General features: G+C 30.5%; 2 protein-coding genes across 2 annotated transcripts; both read right to left on the reverse strand.

Annotated features, from left to right (window-relative positions):
• Window positions 1–499: 499 nt before the first annotated feature.
• On the reverse strand, window positions 500–4,058 carry LOC111715216 (uncharacterized). Its single transcript, XM_023490519.1, has 4 exons — window positions 3,979–4,058; window positions 2,922–2,959; window positions 2,163–2,261; window positions 500–755 (listed from the first exon to the last, which is right to left on the reverse strand). Exons 1-4 carry the CDS (start codon window positions 4,056–4,058, stop codon window positions 523–525), a joined length of 450 nt encoding a protein of 149 aa, XP_023346287.1. The 3' UTR covers window positions 500–522.
• A 1,642-nt stretch (window positions 4,059–5,700) lies between these two features.
• Window positions 5,701–11,124, reverse strand: LOC111715218 (hybrid signal transduction histidine kinase E). Its single transcript, XM_023490520.1, has 7 exons — window positions 11,090–11,124; window positions 9,688–9,782; window positions 8,211–8,244; window positions 7,374–7,471; window positions 6,939–7,022; window positions 6,099–6,167; window positions 5,701–5,844 (listed from the first exon to the last, which is right to left on the reverse strand). The coding sequence occupies exons 1-7, from the start codon at window positions 11,106–11,108 to the stop codon at window positions 5,701–5,703; spliced, it is 543 nt and encodes a 180-aa protein (XP_023346288.1). The 5' UTR covers window positions 11,109–11,124.
• Window positions 11,125–19,623: the final 8,499 nt, after the last annotated feature.

Below are 19,623 nucleotides of genomic sequence, written 5' to 3' on the forward strand. Positions count from 1 at the left end.
AAACCGAATTGCTATTCATGTAAAACTAATTAGATATGTTTTAATATGCTTTGATATTTGTTGTGTACATGTCTGAAAATTACTTTAAACTCTAGTTATTCGAATTTATGTATAAACTATTTTGCATATGATAAATTCGCACCCTGATCTCTAATCGTTCTCCTTAAATCTATTTAATTGAAATATTTTGTTATTATTACTAACATTAGGTGGAAAAAATAATCAAAACAGCCAAGAGCTATTTTCCACCTAATTGCTTTATACTTGTACTGTTAATATAATCATCAATTTTGTGATTGTAAACTCTATCTGTATATAGATACATTTATTTTAGCAATAAACGTTATCTTATCTTATCTTATCTTATTATTATTAGTAGTAGTAGTAGTTTTCCAAATTTTTAAACATTGGCAAAATTAAAATTTAGATTTTGTTCGACATTTTTAAAATATTGACATATCTTACAATATTACAATAATTTATTTATAGATTATTTTTTTCAAGTATTTTATTTCTTGAATTCTAAAAACATGATTCTGAAGTTTTATTACAAGATTCGCCAAAACTTTTCACAAAACTGAAACCGCGCAAATCCGGGAGGAAAGATTTAGATTTGCAAAATATCTGGGTTGCACAGGTTTCAAGCAAACTTGTTGAGTTGGAATATTTTGCAAGCATTCGAGAAGCTTTGGCTGAAAATTCTGCAAGTGCAAATCTGGGGTCTACAGGCAGGATTCTGGAAGCTTGGGAACTATCTGAAAAAATATTGCATTACTATTTTGCGATAAATTCTTTATTTAAACTCATTCAGCTTTTTGATTGGATTGCTTCATATATATTACTTTATATTATTGTATGATATATCATATATAAAAGATTTTTGATAATTCATTTTTAAGAATTAGTTTTTTCTTTTTCTTTTTGTCCTAACATTTTAAATTGATTTCTCAAAAATTAATTTATTTTATTTTTGAAAACTTAGACATTTTATTGTATATATATATACTTTGCTTGTCTGTCTGCTTGTTTGTATCCAATAAACGTCAAAACAGCTGAACCGATGGCGATATCGGGCCCACATTTTTTAAGGCAAATCACATTTAAATTATAGTAAAAATATATCATGTTTTCTAATTAAATTATAGTAAAAATATATCATGTTTTCTAATTAAATTATAGAAAAAATATATCATGTTTTCAAATCAAAATATAGTAAAAATATATCACGTTTTCTTATTAAATTATAGTAAAAATATATCATGTTTTCAAATCAAATTATAGTAAAAATATATCATGTTTTCTAATTAAATTATAGNATTTCTTAACATTTTCTTCTTGTATAATTCACAATTTATTCATTAACTATTCTATTACTTTTGTTCTCGACATAGCATGTCATTTAATTCTTTTTTATCTTCTTAAACAATCCTTTTATACTTAACAAGCATTAACAAGCATTAAAATATATAAAAATATATTGAAGGTTTTTAAATTTATCAAAACAAGTCATATCAATCTAATTGAATTTACCCGTAAATTTTTTTTTAAAGTTCTCTGTATTCTCTTAAAAAATAACCTGTTCCTCTGGGTTGGATATAGTTCTCTGTATCCTCTGTATTATTTAGTTAACTAGAGCTGAAAACTTTAGAATGAAATATCCAGATATCCCGTCGAATAATTAATCTGGAGTTTAAATTCATGTGGAGAACAAGCAATATTTAATCTGGATATCAAGAAATTATGAGCTTCTCTGGATATTTCATTCTAAAGTTTTCAGCTCTGTATCCTTTGTATTGTATAGTAAACCAGCATCCTCTGTATTGTATAATTAACCTGCATCCTCTGTATTGTATAATTAACCTGCATCCTCTGTATTGTATAATTAACCTGCATCCTTTGTATTGTATAATTAACCGGCATCCTCTGTATTGTATAATTAACCGGCATCCTCAGTATTGTATAATTAATTAACCTGTATCCTCTGTATTGTATAATTAACCTGTATCCTCTGTATTGTATAATTAACCGGCATCCTCTGTATATTATAATTAACCTGTATCCACTGTATTTTATAGTTAACCTGTATCTTCTGTATTGTATAGTTAACCTGTATCCTCTGTATTGTATAGTTAACCTGTATCCTCTGTATTATTATAGTTAACCTGTATCCCCAGGGTTGGATATAGTTCTCTGTATCCTCTTATTATCAAGCTGTATCAGAGTATCCAGGTCGATATCCTCATGTTCTCCAACTATATCCCCTAAATGAAAAAGATAATGATGAAGATCAAGATAACACTGCAAACCAATATGTGCACGCTCCTTTTAAGATTGAACTTAAAAAGGTTCGTTGCATTTCTCAAATGTATGCGTCTAGGGCTACAAAAAAGTATGTTTGAGGTAAAACCAAAGGGTAAGGCGTTGCAACACTTTAAAGTCGAGGCTGCAGTATAAAAAAATTTGACAAACTTTCAGAGTTGTCTAGATATCAGTGAGAAAAGATGGATAACATTTTTATGAGAAAAAGTGGGCCACCTACAGATTTTCAATTTTATAATTTTCCCAGTATACAGGGGTTTTATTACAAAGGATTAGACTTCAGCAACGGCTATGCGAATTTAATGAAGTTTTTTCTCTGACATTCTTTACTACAGAGAAATGCTTTAGACAACCTTTAGATTGTAAAATTTCTGATAACACTGTACCACGAGAACCAGAAAACTTAAGAATAGGAATATGACTTTAAGACTCAAGTACTTAATGATCATGAGCCACAGCAATTGTGCATTTCAACTTCAAGTGATTTTATTTGTTACCAGTAAAGCTATTTGCTTAACCACATGAAATAAACAATTTATTAGTGCTTTAATCACGTCTTCCTATTCCACAGTTTTCTGGTTCTCACTGTAAAAAATTGTTACCTAAGAAGTTGCGTAAATTTGAAATCGCCCGTGGATTCCTTGAAACAAAAAAAACATACAATGAGAAGCAGAAAACTGTGGAATGGGATGACGATATTAAAAGCAATAATCCACTGTATTTGATGTTGTTAACTGGCAATTAATTGAATTAATTATTAAGTGAAATGGTTCTGTTTACAATTGCTGTGTCATTTGTTAAAGTTTAAAATCAAACTTAAGTCTGAAAAAGTCGTCTTGCTATTTCATAGTTTTCTAGTTCTCACTGTAAAAAATATAATAATTCCAGAAAAAGATAAATTATTTAAATTTTTTTTTTTAACTGAAACCTAGGAGGTCAGAAATAGAATAGTTTAAAATGTCTTCTTCGATAATTTGATAAGTTGTTTGCAACTAAAAAGACTTAATATAACATTTTTTATATGAAAATTATGCTATAGTAAAATATATATGATTTAAACATTTTTTTAAAGAAATAAACTGCAAAAAGTCTTTATAATATCAAATACAGTACGTTGAAGAAGACATTCAAAACTATTCACCAACTGTCATGTTTCGTAGAACACCATAAAATTGCACCTTCAAAATTGACGGAGAACTATAGAAATCTGTCAAGAATCTAGCTTATTAAATAATAACGACATTGGGGTCCCACATCATATTAGATCGTTAATTGCTCTAAATTACGATTTTTAGGACTAATTTAAGAAGAATGAATCATCTCGAAAAATTGTATAAGGGTAATATAAAAATTTGCTTGAAGAAAATACTAGGTTTTTCGAGTATGTGCGTATTTTGGCGTCAAAGCTGGGAGACAATCCAATATTATATGGGACGGTCTGTACGTGATAGAAGGCTACACCACATTTTTTAAGGCTCATAAGACTCTCAGTCTTTAATTTGATACAATTCTTGTCATTTAAAAACTGTCGAAAATTAAATACGATTTTTAATTCGACTCTTGATTCCCATGTTTATTGGGATACCCTGTAGAAAATTTTCTTTTCAAGTAAAACATTATATTAAACTATTTTGAATAATGTTTTGAACCTCCAGTTACCTGGGGTCCAAAACTCCCCAGTGTACAACTGCACTGTCTACTGTACCGTTATTGTACAGTATAGTTCCATTTGGGAACATCTGTATAGGAAAAACAAAATAACGATAAATAATTTTATTTTTACTTCAGGGTTACCCATAAAGGATGACACTGAAAAGACGACTTAAAACTATTCAAATATGACATTCACAAATTTAAAAGTCGAAGTTTTCTGTTGTTTTTAAATGTGATGATTTGGCAAAGAAATCATGCAGGAAATCATGCAGGAAATAATGCAGGAAATCATACAGGAAATCATGCAGGAAATCATGCAGGAAATCATGCAGGAAATCTTACAGGAAATCATGCAGGAAATCATGTAGGAAATCATGCAGGAAATCATACAGGAAAACATGCAGGAAATCATGCAAGAAATCATGCAGGAAATCATGCAGGAAATTATGAAGGAAATTATACAGGAAATTATGCAGGAAATCATGCAGGAAATCATGCAGGAAATCTTACAGGAAATCATGCAGGAAATCATGCAGGAAATCTTACAGGAAAACATGCAGGAAATCATGCAGGAAATCATGCAGGAAATCATGCATGAAATTATGCAGGAAATCATACAGGAAATCATGCAGGAAATCATGCAGGAAATCAGGCTGGAAATCATGCAGGAAATCATGCAGGAAATCATGCAGGAAATCATGAAACGCAGTGTAAACTTCGTACAGTCTCCTAAGTCTCATGCTTTGTGGCCAACCCTGTATTAAAGTTGCTAAACAAAGAAAAAATGCGGATTAAGAAGAAATGTCCCTCATAGTTAATGAATAACGAGAAGTAATTGTACAGTCCTATTCTAAATAACCTGGAATAATGTAAATGTTGATTTAAAACTTCAAAGTCGTCTTTAATTTTAAATATAGCTTGCGGCATTTATTATTGGTAACCAGATTTTAGCAATATATTTTTTATGAAATAAAATAGCTAAATTTAGGATAACTGATCTAAGAGATTAGATTAATCTAATCTCTGTTCTGTGCCGTTGAATGCTGAATGAATGTTGAATGCCGCAAATCTATAAATTAAGTATCACTTCAAAAGAACGCCCCAATAAGTTCGAAAACAAAGTGTTATCTTTGGATATAATATTTAATCGACAAATTCTATTGTATTGTTTATATTTGGTGTGTATTTATTATTTCAAATTTTTATTAAGCATACGTTTAGTTCATGGACTATATTTTTTTGAGATTCCAGGTTTCATCCTATACCCCCTTTCAATTTTTCCTTTACAGTCCCTTTAAACTAAAAAAATTTAAAAGAACAAAGTTTTGTTTAATTGAAAGTCTAAAATCATAAAAGAAGTAAACATACAAGTATCTTTTACAAGAATATTCTTTTACGTCAACAAAATAAATAAATTAGTAAGATGAACGGATAAGCTGTATTCTTTGTATCCATGATTTTTTAATCAAGATAATTATAATTTAGTTCTTTTTAGAAACTAATTTTAAAAAAACGACTTTAAAGTAATCAATCAACTTATATTATTCCGGGCTATTTAGAGTAGGGCTGTAGGTAAACTTCTAAAGATGACATTTTTAGTGCCGCTAATAGTGCTCTATAGAAGTGGCTTAACTATCCATTCAGAGTTCAACTACTTCTGCTTTTCATTAATTCCAACCTCGGCTCAAGAAAATTTGTTTGTCTGCCCTAAATGTTGAAAGTTTTATTTTAAATAATTGAAAATAAGTATGATTTGATCTTTTCTCTCAATAGAAGAAAAATATAGTTTTTTTTTGTAATTCCCTTTTTTGTTTGATCCTCCAGGAATACTCCAGGTCTTTTGAATCGTTTATCCAGGAATACTGAACCAGACTAAACAATAACAATAATTCAAAAGATTTGATCTGTTCTGATATCATAATAGGAGTTTAAAAATATGTTAAACTGTGTAATATAAATAAGCATTAAGGCAATTATGTGTTTATTTGAGATTGAGTAATGAACTACAACTAAGACAATTTCACAGTTTTTTTGGGCCTCACTAATGTATAAAATATAGGGTGTCTCTATAAATAAATATAGTATATATGTACTGTAGTTCTTTTTAAAGTTTTTTTTTATAAAACCTGTAATGCCCGTCCAACTATCACAGGGATGGGAGGTCCTATCGGAGGAACAATAGTAATCACCAATGACTAAAAAAACTAAAATTAATTAGAATATTAAAAATCTTTCCAATATGGTATAATGAAATCACTGATATATGAAAGTTTGTCATCAAATCTAAACAGCCTTGACTTTAAAGCGTCGTGACGGCTTGGCATTTACTTTTAACTCTCCAAGCCACTTATGCTATTTTCTAGCCTTAGACATTCTAAACCTATCTTAAGTTTTAAATGAGTAATTGGAAAAATTCTGCTTGATTTTTGCGTAAGGGTGTACACATCTTGGTTTGCAGTGAACTAACGTCTGCTTTAACCATTTAAATCTTATTATTATTTTATGCACTTGATATTTCAATGTTGGTCCTGACCGGCCGATCCGGTCAGTTTGATTTACCTGTATATATAAATAAAGTAGTTCTACACGAAACGTTGTGTTATACAGACGTGTAGAGAGCCAGGGTTTTTTGGCTAGAGATTGAGAGCCTTGAGTTTTGGCTAGAGATAGAGTTTGCGAATATAAATTAGACTCTGAGTAGCGTAATCTCGGGACTAGATTTTATTACATACCGAATCTTAATTAATACTAGAATAGCATACTGGATTCACAACAGTACCATTTAAACCTTTTATTAATCGAGGATGAGTTAGATTTCCTTATTGCTCTAACAGAAAATTGATGATTTTCTATTGCGGTTTCTCTAGAAAATTATCTTGCGGATTTATTCTATATAGACAATGAAGCAAAGTCATAAAAAATTTTTAATCCAAAATTATAATTATAAATAATATAAATTATGTTACCATGTAATTGTTTGACACAGAAACATCGTTTGCATTCGCCTGCACAGATCCGAAATCGTTGTCGTTGTTGTTGTTGTTGTTATTCTAAAACAAAATCAAAATCAAACAAATAATTCAATAATTATAATTTCTCTCTTCAACTATGTTATGAAAGTAATGGAAACAAAAGCATGGATTAATTCTAATTTGTCCAAAAAAGTGTTAATGCAAAAGTAAAAATATCTCTACGGATGTTATTTGATCAAATTTCCAACTTCACTTCTCTTCGAATTATTCCTAAAAGTTTCTCAAAAAAATTTTATAATTTTAAATTTTAGGAATAGATTTTTCCCCATAAAGTAGCCATTGTTCGTATTTTTGTATGATTCCTAAAATGTTTGAGATATTTTATACTTTTAAGGTATATCCATAATAAATTGCGTTAAATAAATCAACCTGATTGTTGTTGTTCAGATTTGCGTAAAGGTTGGATACAGTGTTGAACCCCAGTAGCATTGATGTCAGCAAATTGTAGGAATTAAACCCATACTTTCCTGAACAAAACAAAAACTGATTATTCACCCTAAATTTGATTTTCTTTTACCACAGGGATAATCAGAAAACTTTGGAATAGGAAGACGACATTAAAACAATAAATTAAGTTTATTTGGTGTTGTTACAAAGCAAATATGTCTATTTCACGGGCAGTCGTAGTACATTTGAATTTACGAGCCGGGTCAACCTTTTCGGTCCTAGTTTGTACTGTACCTAGCTCTATGGACAGGACTAGCCGGTGCAACAAGGTTGACGCGGTCAGACTTTATGCTTCATATAGGTTGAATTTACTTTTACTAAAGGGGCAGAGGTGCGTGATTTACAATTAACAATTGCTGTGTCTCATAATCATTGGACTATTTTTAGTAATAATTTGAGTTTAAAAGTCATCTTCCTATTCCAGAGTTTCTTGGTTCTCACTGATGTCGTAGACCTTTGATATTTTAAACTTTGAATACGCACACCGTCCGGTTGAAAAGTTACTGTGATGAAATAAATATAATTTGAAGGGAGTGATCCTATGATCACTTGATTAAATCTATTGTTTGCTAATCCAATTCAACGTGCTTGCTTCTAGCATAAATTCCTCCGAATGAATTAATTGGCAAAATACTAATATATTTTTACACCATCAGGCTGCGCAGATACAAAATGTTAAAGATATGAGTTTGAGGGAAGAATTCAGTTTGCTTTTTTAACAGGAACCTTTTAATTTTTTTCAATTTGATTATACCCCACCTGTTCCCCCGGGACAATCTGCTCTCTTTTTTCTCTGAAACAAAAATTCATCATTTATTAAAAAAAGATCATAATAAAAAACTTTTTTTATTTACCGTTTAAACCAGAATTTCGGAGACTTGAAAAGAATTTATAAAACTGTTGTCTTGAAAATTTGTCAATGGGTTTCATGCTATCATCAAATCTCAGTAATTGTAAAAGATAAATCAATAGCCATAAAAACGTACATACGGGAACAGTTTAAAGTTTCTTATTTGTTCCGAGGCAAAAATCTATCTCTGGCTTCTTTCATATTTTGCCGTTTTTTTATAAAAATTTGCACATTTTTCAATCAGATTGAATTGAATGAATTAATATATCCAACCACCTTGTTTTATTATTTCGGAAAATATGTTTTTTTTGTTACGATTTTTACTTTTTTGGTTTGTTTAAGGTTTAAATTAAAGTTTTTTTTAATACCGGCAAAAAACATATCGTCCCATAATAACACAAGTCAATTGCATAAATAGATATAACAATCGTACAAATGGATCAAATGAAAAATATATATATGCTAGCTTGGAACCCAGCTTTGCCTGAATCATAAGTTTTCCCTATAAGAGTCAACCAAATCAACGAGTTCCACAATTATAATTTGAGGCAAATCGGTTAAGGGGTTCATAAGTTACGATCATACAAACAGAAATTACTATTTTATAGACAATTACGCTTCTTAGATTTATTTTAATCTTTTAAATTCAATCGTTCGTGTTCAACATTATCAACATTACCAACAAATGTTGTCGTGTGACGAGTGACGATAGCCAACGAAAATATTGATCAACAAAATGTTTTTTGCAAAATTCTTTTTATAGGTTCAATTATTATTATAAGTCTTCATACCTTTCTATTCACATCAAATGTTTAAGTTAATTACAGGTGAGATTAAAATCTTATATGTTTTTAACTATAAATCCTTTTACTGAAGAGTGAAGAGATATCAAGAAGATCAAAAATGTTTTGAATTTTTAATATGTAACATGTAAAATTGTCTTTCCTCATTCTTATGCGTAAAATCAAAACTAGTGGAGCTGCGAGGTCACAAAATCGTATCAGTGATTTTTTACCTTTCTCTTCTATCCTTTCAGTGAATTAAATAGTATTTTATTATGTAAAAGTTGAGAGATTCGATCAAAAATTGTATTCAAAGTTTGTTGACAAATATCTACACTTTAAAGGAACTGTAGGAATAATTATAATTGACCCTAAATGCAAAGATGACAATGCCCGATTCACAACAGTACCCTTGACATCTTTATCTGATTAATAATTTGGACGATATTTTCATTTTTCTAGGTTTAAAAGTGATTAACTCTGATAATTCACAAACGTTTTTCTTCAGGAAAACTCCGTATGTCGCTATTGCAGTTGTAGAGAAACCACAATTGTAAATAATCAAGTACGATCCCTTTAAACTTTGAAAACATGTCTATTATACCTTTTTAATCTGAAGTTGAGATTTTGCAATTATTTGAAGATTGGTGTCAGCTAACGTTTGAATCTCTGCAGCTAGGGTCTCCCAGAGTTCTACTCCTTAAACCCAAATACAGGTGTATCCACAAATAATGAGCTTTTAAAGACGACATTGTCTTTTTATTCAATTTTTTTTGGAATAATAACTGCAGCCTATGCTCATTTCACATTTTTAATTCTTAGCCATTAATAAAAATATATAAGTGATTTTAACGAAAACAATAGAGAACTAAGCCATTTGAACGATGCATTCCAAATCGACATAAAAGTCTTATCCTTTGTGGGTAACCCTGTATCTCATCATATTTTATCAATTGTTTAGCTTGTTTGTGTGTAAAATGTTTTTTCCTTTTATCGACTCTCTTTCATTTGCACTTTAATATATTTGCTAATTCAACTCTATAAATAGATAATCACTTAAAATTACGCCTAAATTCGCAAAAATATCAGAATATCAAATGCCAAATGATCAAAAATCTTTAAATGATCATAAAAATGTACGCTAAACAGTTAGGACAACAATTTTATTTAAAAAATGGCATACAATTTTACAATAAAGTAAATTTAAAGTTTAAGGTATTCTTAAACATTTTTATTTGATAAAATGTCTGTAAAATGCAAGCTTTCTCTTTCACGCAATCTATTTTTTCTTCTTTCTCTTCTCTTCTCTTTTTTTCTTATCTTGTCTTCTCTTCTTTTCTTCTTCTCTTCTGTTCTCTTATCTCCTTTCTTCTTTTCCCTTATCTCATATCGTCTCCTCGTTGTTTTCTCTTTGTTGTTGACATTTAACCGGTTTTGAGATGAACAATGCAGTACGATCCGTTTTTATGATTTTTCTCTGATTTGTTTACATTTCATGCTTGTAGATTCAAGGATGTATGGCAAGGAAAGTCATTTCAGAAGTGTGCACATCTGTAGTACTGCTGTGTACTGTCTTTGGGCGCTAATGTAAACACAAGACGGATGTCAAATCCTGAAATGGGATCCATCATTCACATAAAAAATCAATGAAATATTCTGGTCATAGGAAATTATTATGTAAATTATCAAAATTATCAAAATTTAATGCTTTCAACCTCCTCGGATACTAAACGAACACTGAGGCATCTATTCTTGTTTACAAATTCCGCCCAGAGAGAACTGGTTTCAATATGTACACAGAGTATACACAACCGCAATTGACTTTCCTTGCCTTACATTCTTGTGTAGATCTAACTAAAACGTACTGCGTTTGTACTCCATAATTAGGAATTTGATATTTTGATATTTTGATATTTTTGCCTAAATTCCCTTTAATCACTCACTATTAAAAATCTAAAGAAGAGGAATTGTACAATTAATCCTAATTATATCTTTAGTGTTTCTACCTGGGAGTGCTGAGTTCATGGTAGAGTATACTGAACTGTATTTTGTGTTCATGTTCTTCAATAACTGTTCTTATACCTTACTTTATATGTTGGTCATTATTATTACTATATAAATATTTGTATATAGCGAGGGATTACAATTTTTTTCATCAATAATTGCTGCACTTCAGAGTAATGCTTTAGTTTTCATGTATTCACTATAGAAAATAGAAAATAGAAAAAATCATTGTTACCAGTTTCAGTATAGAAAAATTATTTGTGCATATATTTGACAACAATGCATTTTTGTCAATTAATAAAGTAAGAATATAGAATATCCAACCCCCCCCCCTCTATATAGCCAAGCCCTTATGAAAATTGTTCATTGTTGACAGCAAGCGTAATTTCAAGTGGCCATCCATGCAAAGATGGAAGTACCCGATTAACAATGATACCCTTTAAAGCTTTTTCTGTTGAGTATAATAAAGTATTAATTATAGATCAATATCTATAACTTGGAAACCATATTACTTTAAGTGTTGTTTCTATGCAACATAAATTATATGCTCATTTCTACTGCCGGAAACACATGTAGACATTTTCAGAATTTGACATACTCCAACCTAGAGACAGCGGCTGAACTCGTTTTTTTAATGACGGGTTTAACACAGACGTTTTTCACTTTGATTTCTTAAATCAATTAATTCAGTTGTTTTGAAGATAATAAATTTTATTCAAGATATAGAAAGGCAGAAAAGTCCAAGAAAAGAACGTTTTTTTTAAAAATTATTTCCTTGTAATGCTAAATTGCATGCTTTTAGTTGATTTTATAAAAAGTAATACGTTTTGAATACATCCAGTTAAAACCAGAAAACTCTGGAATGGAAAGATGACCTTTAAACTCAAATTATGACTTTAGATAGTCCAATAAGCACGGGAAGCAGAAACTGTTCAGCTTAAACAGACCCATTTCACTTGATTTTTGATTTAATAAGTGTCTATTTGCGTTCTATCAACATCAAAAACACTTAAGTATTGCTATAAACATTCCTGGGGCTCTATGGGGTTCCCCTTTAAATTCAATCGTTCGTGTTCAACATTGGCTAGAGATAGAGTTTGCGAATATAAATTAGACTCTGAGTAGCGTAATCTCGGGACTAGATTTTATTACATACCGAATCTTAATTAATACTAGAATAGCATACTGGATTCACAACAGTACAGTGGTGGGCGATTTTATCAATACAATGAAGACGACTTGCGATTTAAATTTTGATTCATAAATATATCAAGCTATTAAACAGCATGAATACACATAAACATAGGAGTCAAGAGAAACTGTCAATGAAAAAAGCTTCTCTTTAAATACTTGTAAACTTGTACTTCGTAAAAAGGTTGTTAACAATCTCAAAACTTAAAGGGACTGTAAAGAAAAATGAAAGTGGGTGTAGGCTGAAACCTAAGCATTTTAGGAGTTGATTTAGACCTTTTAATTCTATCTAAAGTTCTTGTCTCGAGAAATTGATATAAAAAACTGCCATATTGGCGGGATTTCTGGTCACGTGATACCGACGCATTAATTATATTATCAATTATCCAAATTAAAAATGAAAAAGCATAAAAATCAAATAATAATAGGAGCAACCCTGAGTTTTTCAGGCTCTTTCTGGGATATCATCGTTTTCAGATTGGTTACGTATTTGCTGAATATGATCTGTTTAAAAATTAGATTATTATACCAAATCTTTCATACTAAGTTTTGGTATAACTTTGACACAGTTTTATATAAATTTCTCGAGACAGGAACATCAAATAAAACTCTTGTAGATCTCGAGTCCTAAAATGTTCAGCCTTTAGCCATTACCCTCTCATTTTCCCTTGCAGTCCCTTTAAATAAAAAGTCGTCTTCATTGTATTGATATAATCTCCTAACACTGTACGTCAAACAGGTGATATGAACCTTCATATATCAAACTATAAACACTACCAAGAAATATATTACTTTTTAACTTTTTAAAGAGTTTATTTTTTTTAAGCAAACATTTATTAAATAATTCAGTTATAGGAAGGAAAAAATTAGTTATGAACACACAGAGTAAACATAAGGAATTAACTCCTGAAAGAGACTGCAGTAAATATTATTTCACGTGACCCTCCATGCAAAGATGATAATGCCCGATTCACAACGGTACCCATACAAGCTTTGTCTGATAACGGATGAATTAGATATCATGATTTTGAAAAATTTATTTTTTTCAATTATGGTTTCACTACAAAAGTGACTTGCACATTTCTTCTGCAGAAAAACATTCAGAAAATTATTAAAACTAAACATTTTTAAAACTAGAAACACGACAATACCCTTCACATTATTGATTAGGTAAAGGTTCCCTTGTGAATCGGGCATTGTCGTCTTTGCCGGGAGTGTCGCTTCAAATTACGCTCACAGTCCCTTTAAACCGCCATTTTGATGAATCTCTACTCTGTGGTTAATGTTGATGATATTAAAGATGCTGGATGAAGAGGATGAATGGAAAGCCTATATTTCGATACCAGACAAAACAATTACAATCAAAACCACAGTATTTGATGATGCATGAAAACAATAACATTAAAAAATTCTTTTTATAATCATTATTTTTTATTTAAGTTTTAAGTATTAAGCGATAAATGTATATTTAAACGAACACATTTTCTATCAAATATTTAGATACGTTAAAAAAAGAAATATTAATGTAAAGGGAATGTTCGCGAAAAATAAAAGGGGGTATAGGCTCACGGGGAAAAATAATCGCTTTTGGTCACTACTAATCTTAATTCTCTCTGTTGCGTCTATAAGGAAAATTTTTTATTTTAAACAGATCATTCAGATATTACAACCTATAGTCGTCGATTATTTATTGACGCATTCATATAAAGCTGATATTTCATAATAATGTTTATTCTTTTTGCATACAATGCGTTTAAAACGCCGAAATAAGTGGTCGCCAGATGTCTCTGCTCTCGATGTTTTGAATGATTACATGTAGTAGAACTACCTAGCGGGAACAATTAATCGTTTAAAGTGCATTGTAAATAAAACAAGCAACAAATATTATAAAATATTAACAATTAATGCGTCGAAAAATAATCAATGAGTATAGGTTGTAATAACTGAATGTTTTGTTTGAAACTAAATTGATTTTTTTACGATCTGAGACGTATATTGCAACTTTCTGAATTTGTATGGACGCTACGTTCTTCCGTGTAAGTCGTTTTTTAAATAATTTTCTCCTTATAGGCGCAAAAGATAGGGATAAGATTAGAAGAGATCAAAAGCGATTATTTTTCACGAAGCCTATACCCCCTTTCATTCTTCGCGTACACTCCCTTAAAGCAAATAATTTTTTGGACTTAGTTACTTTTTTACCACGTCCTAAATGCTCAGCAAATGATATGAAAAATTGATAAAATATTTTTTTAAGAAACTAAATAAAAATGTTAGAAAACGTATGAAATACAATAAGTAATTTGTTTGGAAAAAATAACTAAATTCTTTTATTTTTGTATTTTACTAAAACACAAGAAAACATATGTCAAATTTGACTCTTCTCAAAGATTATTAACCTATTTTAAAATGAAAAGAGAATATTTTGAAATTTGACATTTTTTACATTGTCCAAGATGTCACTAAAATCCAGTAAAATGAATATTTGATAAATTAACACATGTCCAATTTGATTTTGAAATTCAATTACCGAAAGAAATCTATGAAAATTAGGGACATTTTTGAACAATCCTTTTTAGTGGAAGCAGTGAATACTGACAGATTAACATCTCAAGCTGTTTCCAGGGCTGGGCGTCGTTCCCAAGGAAAGATCGTTCTTTCTCGGGAACGAACGGAACGAACGATTTCAAAAAAGGAGGATTACGCCCAGCTCTAGCCTTTTCTCGCATAACAAATAACAATGTGTTAACATAATAAAAACTTTGTAACAGGGTTCTATATCCTAAAATATAACAGCAGTTTTTTCTTCTTCCTACTTTACACATATTCTGAGATACACACCTATCAAAAACAGTTCAAAATATCTGAGTAACACTGTCACATATTACATATTTTAACTGCTTTTTATATTTTGAAATGTTTCAGAAGTTTTATGTGTATCTATTAAATTCCAACATGGGAACATATTTGTGAGTAAAGATGAAAAAGAAATGAAAAGATGTTATTTTAGAACCAGCTTACACGGTCTGCGACTTCAGATATAAAGAGACTATCAATGTAATGTCTGTTGACCGTCCATTTAAAAAGGAAAATGTTCGATTGACAAAAGTACCCTTTAAACCTTTACGTAACCAATAATGTGGAAAGTACCATTGTAAATTGAACATAACACTTCATTAATGGATAGTTACTTGAAATTACGTCTGCTATCCCTTTAAGGCAATGGAACCAGGATCTCAACGTAGGTTGTCGGGAACATACCCACTTTCCCCCCCAGCTCTCCCTCCAGCCAGTTTTCATCCAGCTTCTTCTTTAATCTGATAAATACAGAGTTAATCCTAGTCTACCTAGTCTACCTAGTTTACCTAGTCTACCTAGTCTACCTAGTCTACCTAGTCTACCTAGTCTACCTAGTCTACCTAGTCTACCTAGTCTACCTAGTCTACCTAGTCTACCTAGTCTACCTAGTCTGCCTTGTCTACCTAGTCTACCTAGTCTACCTAGTCTACCAAGTCTACCAAGTCTACCAAGTCTACCTAGTCTACCTAGTCTACCAAGTCTACCAAGTCTACCAAGTCTACCTGATATTGTCCCCCTCCTTGAACCCTAATTCTCCTGGATTCTCTGCAACGAACTCGAAAAGACCTCGGCACGTGGGAATCCTTGATGTTGGCGAGCTCACACGGGATGGAGGACGGGAGGGAGGTCTGGAGGGTGGAGCAGGTGTTCCTGATGGGGTAGAGGCGGGGCTACCCCAAGGGGAGGGGGCGGGAGAGGACCCACGGCTCGGGCCTCTTGATCTGCTGCCTCCTCTGAAAATAGTGTGAAATATAATAAGTACTGCAAGCAAATATGAATATTTCTGAAAACCATTTTAGCTAATTGCATTAAACTTCTTGAGAAAAAAATCATATTTTTTCCTCAAAACATTCTCTATTTTAGAAGATAGTAAATGCTGTCTAGTAATAAAATTATATTTTCTTACTAGACAAGCTTAAATGTAATTAGCTAAAATGGTTTTCAGATATATTCAAATTTGCTTCAATGACGACCTTAATTTTTGAAATGAAAATGATCTGAAGGCTAAATTAACCTGAATGTTTTCTGACATAAGGAATTTCTGATTCAAGAATGCAAGGAATGAAAAATGTGTTTTGTCTTAAAAAGATCGTTAATAATCGTTAATGATCGATAATTGTTAGTGTTAGATGATACAATTAATGATTTTTGAAAAGATAGAAACAAGTTTACAGTTGCGGAACCAAGAATGTATAATAAAAAGATAAAAAAAAGTACCATTCTTTTTTGAAAACCAAATATATGAGTTTTAATTTTATTTATATTTCTTTGTAAATAAGTAAAGCAGAAAATGATATATATAAAAAAAATCGATGATCCTACAAGATTATTAATTTTTTCTCTTTATCATGATATATTTTTAATAAGTAATTTCTAAGAATTTTCTAGCTTTTATGATTTAGAGCGTTCAGATACTCTAGTTTCAAAAGTTGAAATTTGAAGAGGAGGATGCCAAGTTCACAATAGTATCCTAAAAATCTTTATTTTTTTGCAGCATCTTTTGTACTGCAGTGTACTGCCTTTGGGCGGTAATGTAAACACAACACGGATGTCACAGCCTGACATGGGATCCATCTTTAACATAAAAAATCAATAAAATGTTCTAGTCATAGGAAACTATTATAAAATTGTCTAAATTTAACGCTTTTAACCACCTCCGATAATAATCGAACACTGATGCATCTATTCTTGTTTACAAATACTTCCAAGAGAGAATTCGTTTCAATATGTGTGCACGCATAGTATACGCAACAGCCATTAACTTTCCTTGCATTATAACCTTGCCTTGAACATTTTATTTCTTTTCTCTAAAGAAGGAACTAATCTGCGACAATTTAATTAAGATGTTTTTAATCTTTAGAAAAGAAAAAAAAACAAGTTCCTAATTTATACAATGAATTGTACTTTCAAGTGGGTATCAGATTATCTGATATCCAAGTAAATAATATATGACAAAGGGTGTTTTATAACAGAAAAACAAGTTCCTAATTTATACAATGAATTGTACTTTCAAGTGGGTATCAGATTATCGGATATTCAAGTAAATAATATATGACAAAGGGTGTTTTATAACAGAAAAACAACAATATTAAGGCAAAATTTCTGAAACAGTTCCTAATCTATACAATAAATTGTACTTTCAAATGGGTATCAGATTATCTGATATCCAAGTAAATAATATATGACAAAGGGTGTTTTATAACAGAAAAACAAGTTCCTAATCTATACAATAAATTGTACTTTCAAGTGGGTATCAGATTATCTGATATCCAAGTAAATAATAAACTTTTCCAAGAATTGACTAAAAAATTATGTCTTACATCTTTGTTTATTTGAAATCCGAAAACGTCGATATCGACGTTTTTATAGAGTTTCATTTCCGAAAACGTCGATATAGACGTTTTTACAGATTATCATTTCCAAAACCGTCAATATCGACGTTTTTACAGAGTATCATTTCCGAAAACGTCGATATCGACGTTTTTATAGAGTATCGACGGACTTACAAATGGTAATGAAAACCTAACTCATATTGACTAAAATGTTCAAATATCAATGTAAAATAAAAATTCACGTTAGAAGTCGATATCGACGTTTTCGCCCAAAATGGGTTAAAAATAGAAAAGAAAAGAAAAGAGAAATAGAGCGATTATTTTGAACAAAAGAGCGGTAGGACGGAAGTAAGTAAGGAAGAAAGTAAGTAGGGTGAACTCAACTGAATAAATTGGATATATTTACGCACCATACACATTACAGAACATTCAGCTTTCAGTTTTATTAAGGTTGGTCTCGGTTACAACATTACATGAACTCTATGAACCCAACCATTCTATTTTTGACATGCACAATATTTTATTTTTTTATGAAGAATTCAAGTCCTTTGAAAGTATGGAAAAAAATGTAATTCTACAAGCTAAAGGCCCGGCCTGAACACATCAAAAATGTTCTGAAAGGGAGTGACCGGCTATGTAAGATAGTTGAACTGAGTATGCAGTGTTGTGGAAAACTTTTTTCGGATTTATTTTGAGACATATTAAACTTTTTAAAGATATGTAAATCCTGAGTTTGAGCGCAAATTCGACGTTCAAAACTCCAACTTTGGGGGTGGATACGTATTCAAAATTAGCATTTTTAAATTATTAAATAACGACAACGAAAAATAAAGTAAAAATTATCCAGTAATCTAATTAGATGTTTAGGAACATGTTTCTCAAAAGAAATTTGTCAATAAATCAATCCTAAAAGCGATTATTTCGTTTTCATTATCATATTGAATTTCTTCTTTGAAATTATTCGCAGATTTCTTCAAATTATTTAAATGTCGTCTTTTCAATATTAATTCTAGAAAATCTGCGAAAATCTTTGTGAATAATGAGAAACAATAATGAGAAAATAGAAACTTATAATTGAACAAGATTACTTATTTTCGATGATAAGATTAATTTTTATTTTCTCAACATGTTCCTATACATGACGTCTGTAGTTTATTGTAGAACTTTTTTTACATTTTATGACGTCGTAATTTCATGATTTAAAAAAACTAATTCTGAAAACGTATCCACCCTCAAAGTAGGAGTTTTGAACGTCGAATTTGCGCTCGATTTCAGGATTTACAGATCTTTTAAAAGTGTTTTATGTCTCAAATGAATCCGAAATAGGTTTTCCACAACTCTGCATACTCAGTTCAACTACCTTACATAGCCGGTCACTCCCTTTAATTATAAGATTTCGAAAATTTTACTTGTTATTAACGGTTGGGATATTAAATTTTCAATTTTAGATATCAAATTTCAACGAATCTGTGTTTTTCTCACAAAAATAAAATAAAATGTCAAACGATAAGTTTTTTTTTTCTAAAAAAAACCCAATTTTGACTAGGTTTGTTCTAGACCATAGCTTAAAAAATTCTTTTCTTTCTTTATGTTTAGGAGACCCTAAAAAGGACTGTACATGACCCTCCAGTAAAATATGACAGTGATCGATTCACACCGTATACCCTTGAAAGCTGAAATTAATATTTTTAAACTTAAAAAACAACATTTTTTTCTGCATTATTGATCGTACAACGGTTTCAATGGTACCGGTGTGAATCAGGCATTATCATCTTTGCATGAAGAGTTTTATGAAAATATTATTGTATATGAATCAAAATCAATAAAGCAATGCACTGAGTTTCTCAAATATTCAACGAGTCGGTTTTTCTTACAATATATTTATATACAAAAGATACAAAAATACAAACTTTAAATCGAACGATACTTATACAAAC

The sequence above is a fragment of the Eurytemora carolleeae genome, unplaced genomic scaffold (assembly GCF_000591075.1).
Source record: "Eurytemora carolleeae unplaced genomic scaffold, Eaff_2.0 scaffold1469, whole genome shotgun sequence".
Classification (NCBI taxonomy): Eukaryota; Metazoa; Arthropoda; class Copepoda; order Calanoida; family Temoridae; genus Eurytemora; species Eurytemora carolleeae.

Excerpts from the sequence above, each read along its gene's own strand:
- LOC111715216 (XM_023490519.1), bottom strand. The coding sequence starts at position 4,058 with ATGTTCCCAAATGGAACTATACTGTACAATAACGGTACAGTAGACAGT. Across the intron at positions 2,262-2,921 it reads AAATTTACGCAACTTCTTAG|GGGATATAGTTGGAGAACAT; the intron begins GTAACAATTTTT and ends TTTTTCATTTAG. Across the intron at positions 756-2,162 it reads ATCCAACCCTGGGGATACAG|ATAGTTCCCAAGCTTCCAGA; the intron begins GTTAACTATAAT and ends ATATTTTTTCAG.
- LOC111715218 (XM_023490520.1), bottom strand. Across the intron at positions 7,023-7,373 it reads ATCTGAACAACAACAATCAG|AATAACAACAACAACAACAA; the intron begins GTTGATTTATTT and ends ATTTTGTTTTAG. Across the intron at positions 6,168-6,938 it reads CTGTGTCAAACAATTACATG|TCATTGGTGATTACTATTGT; the intron begins GTAACATAATTT and ends TAGTTTTTTTAG.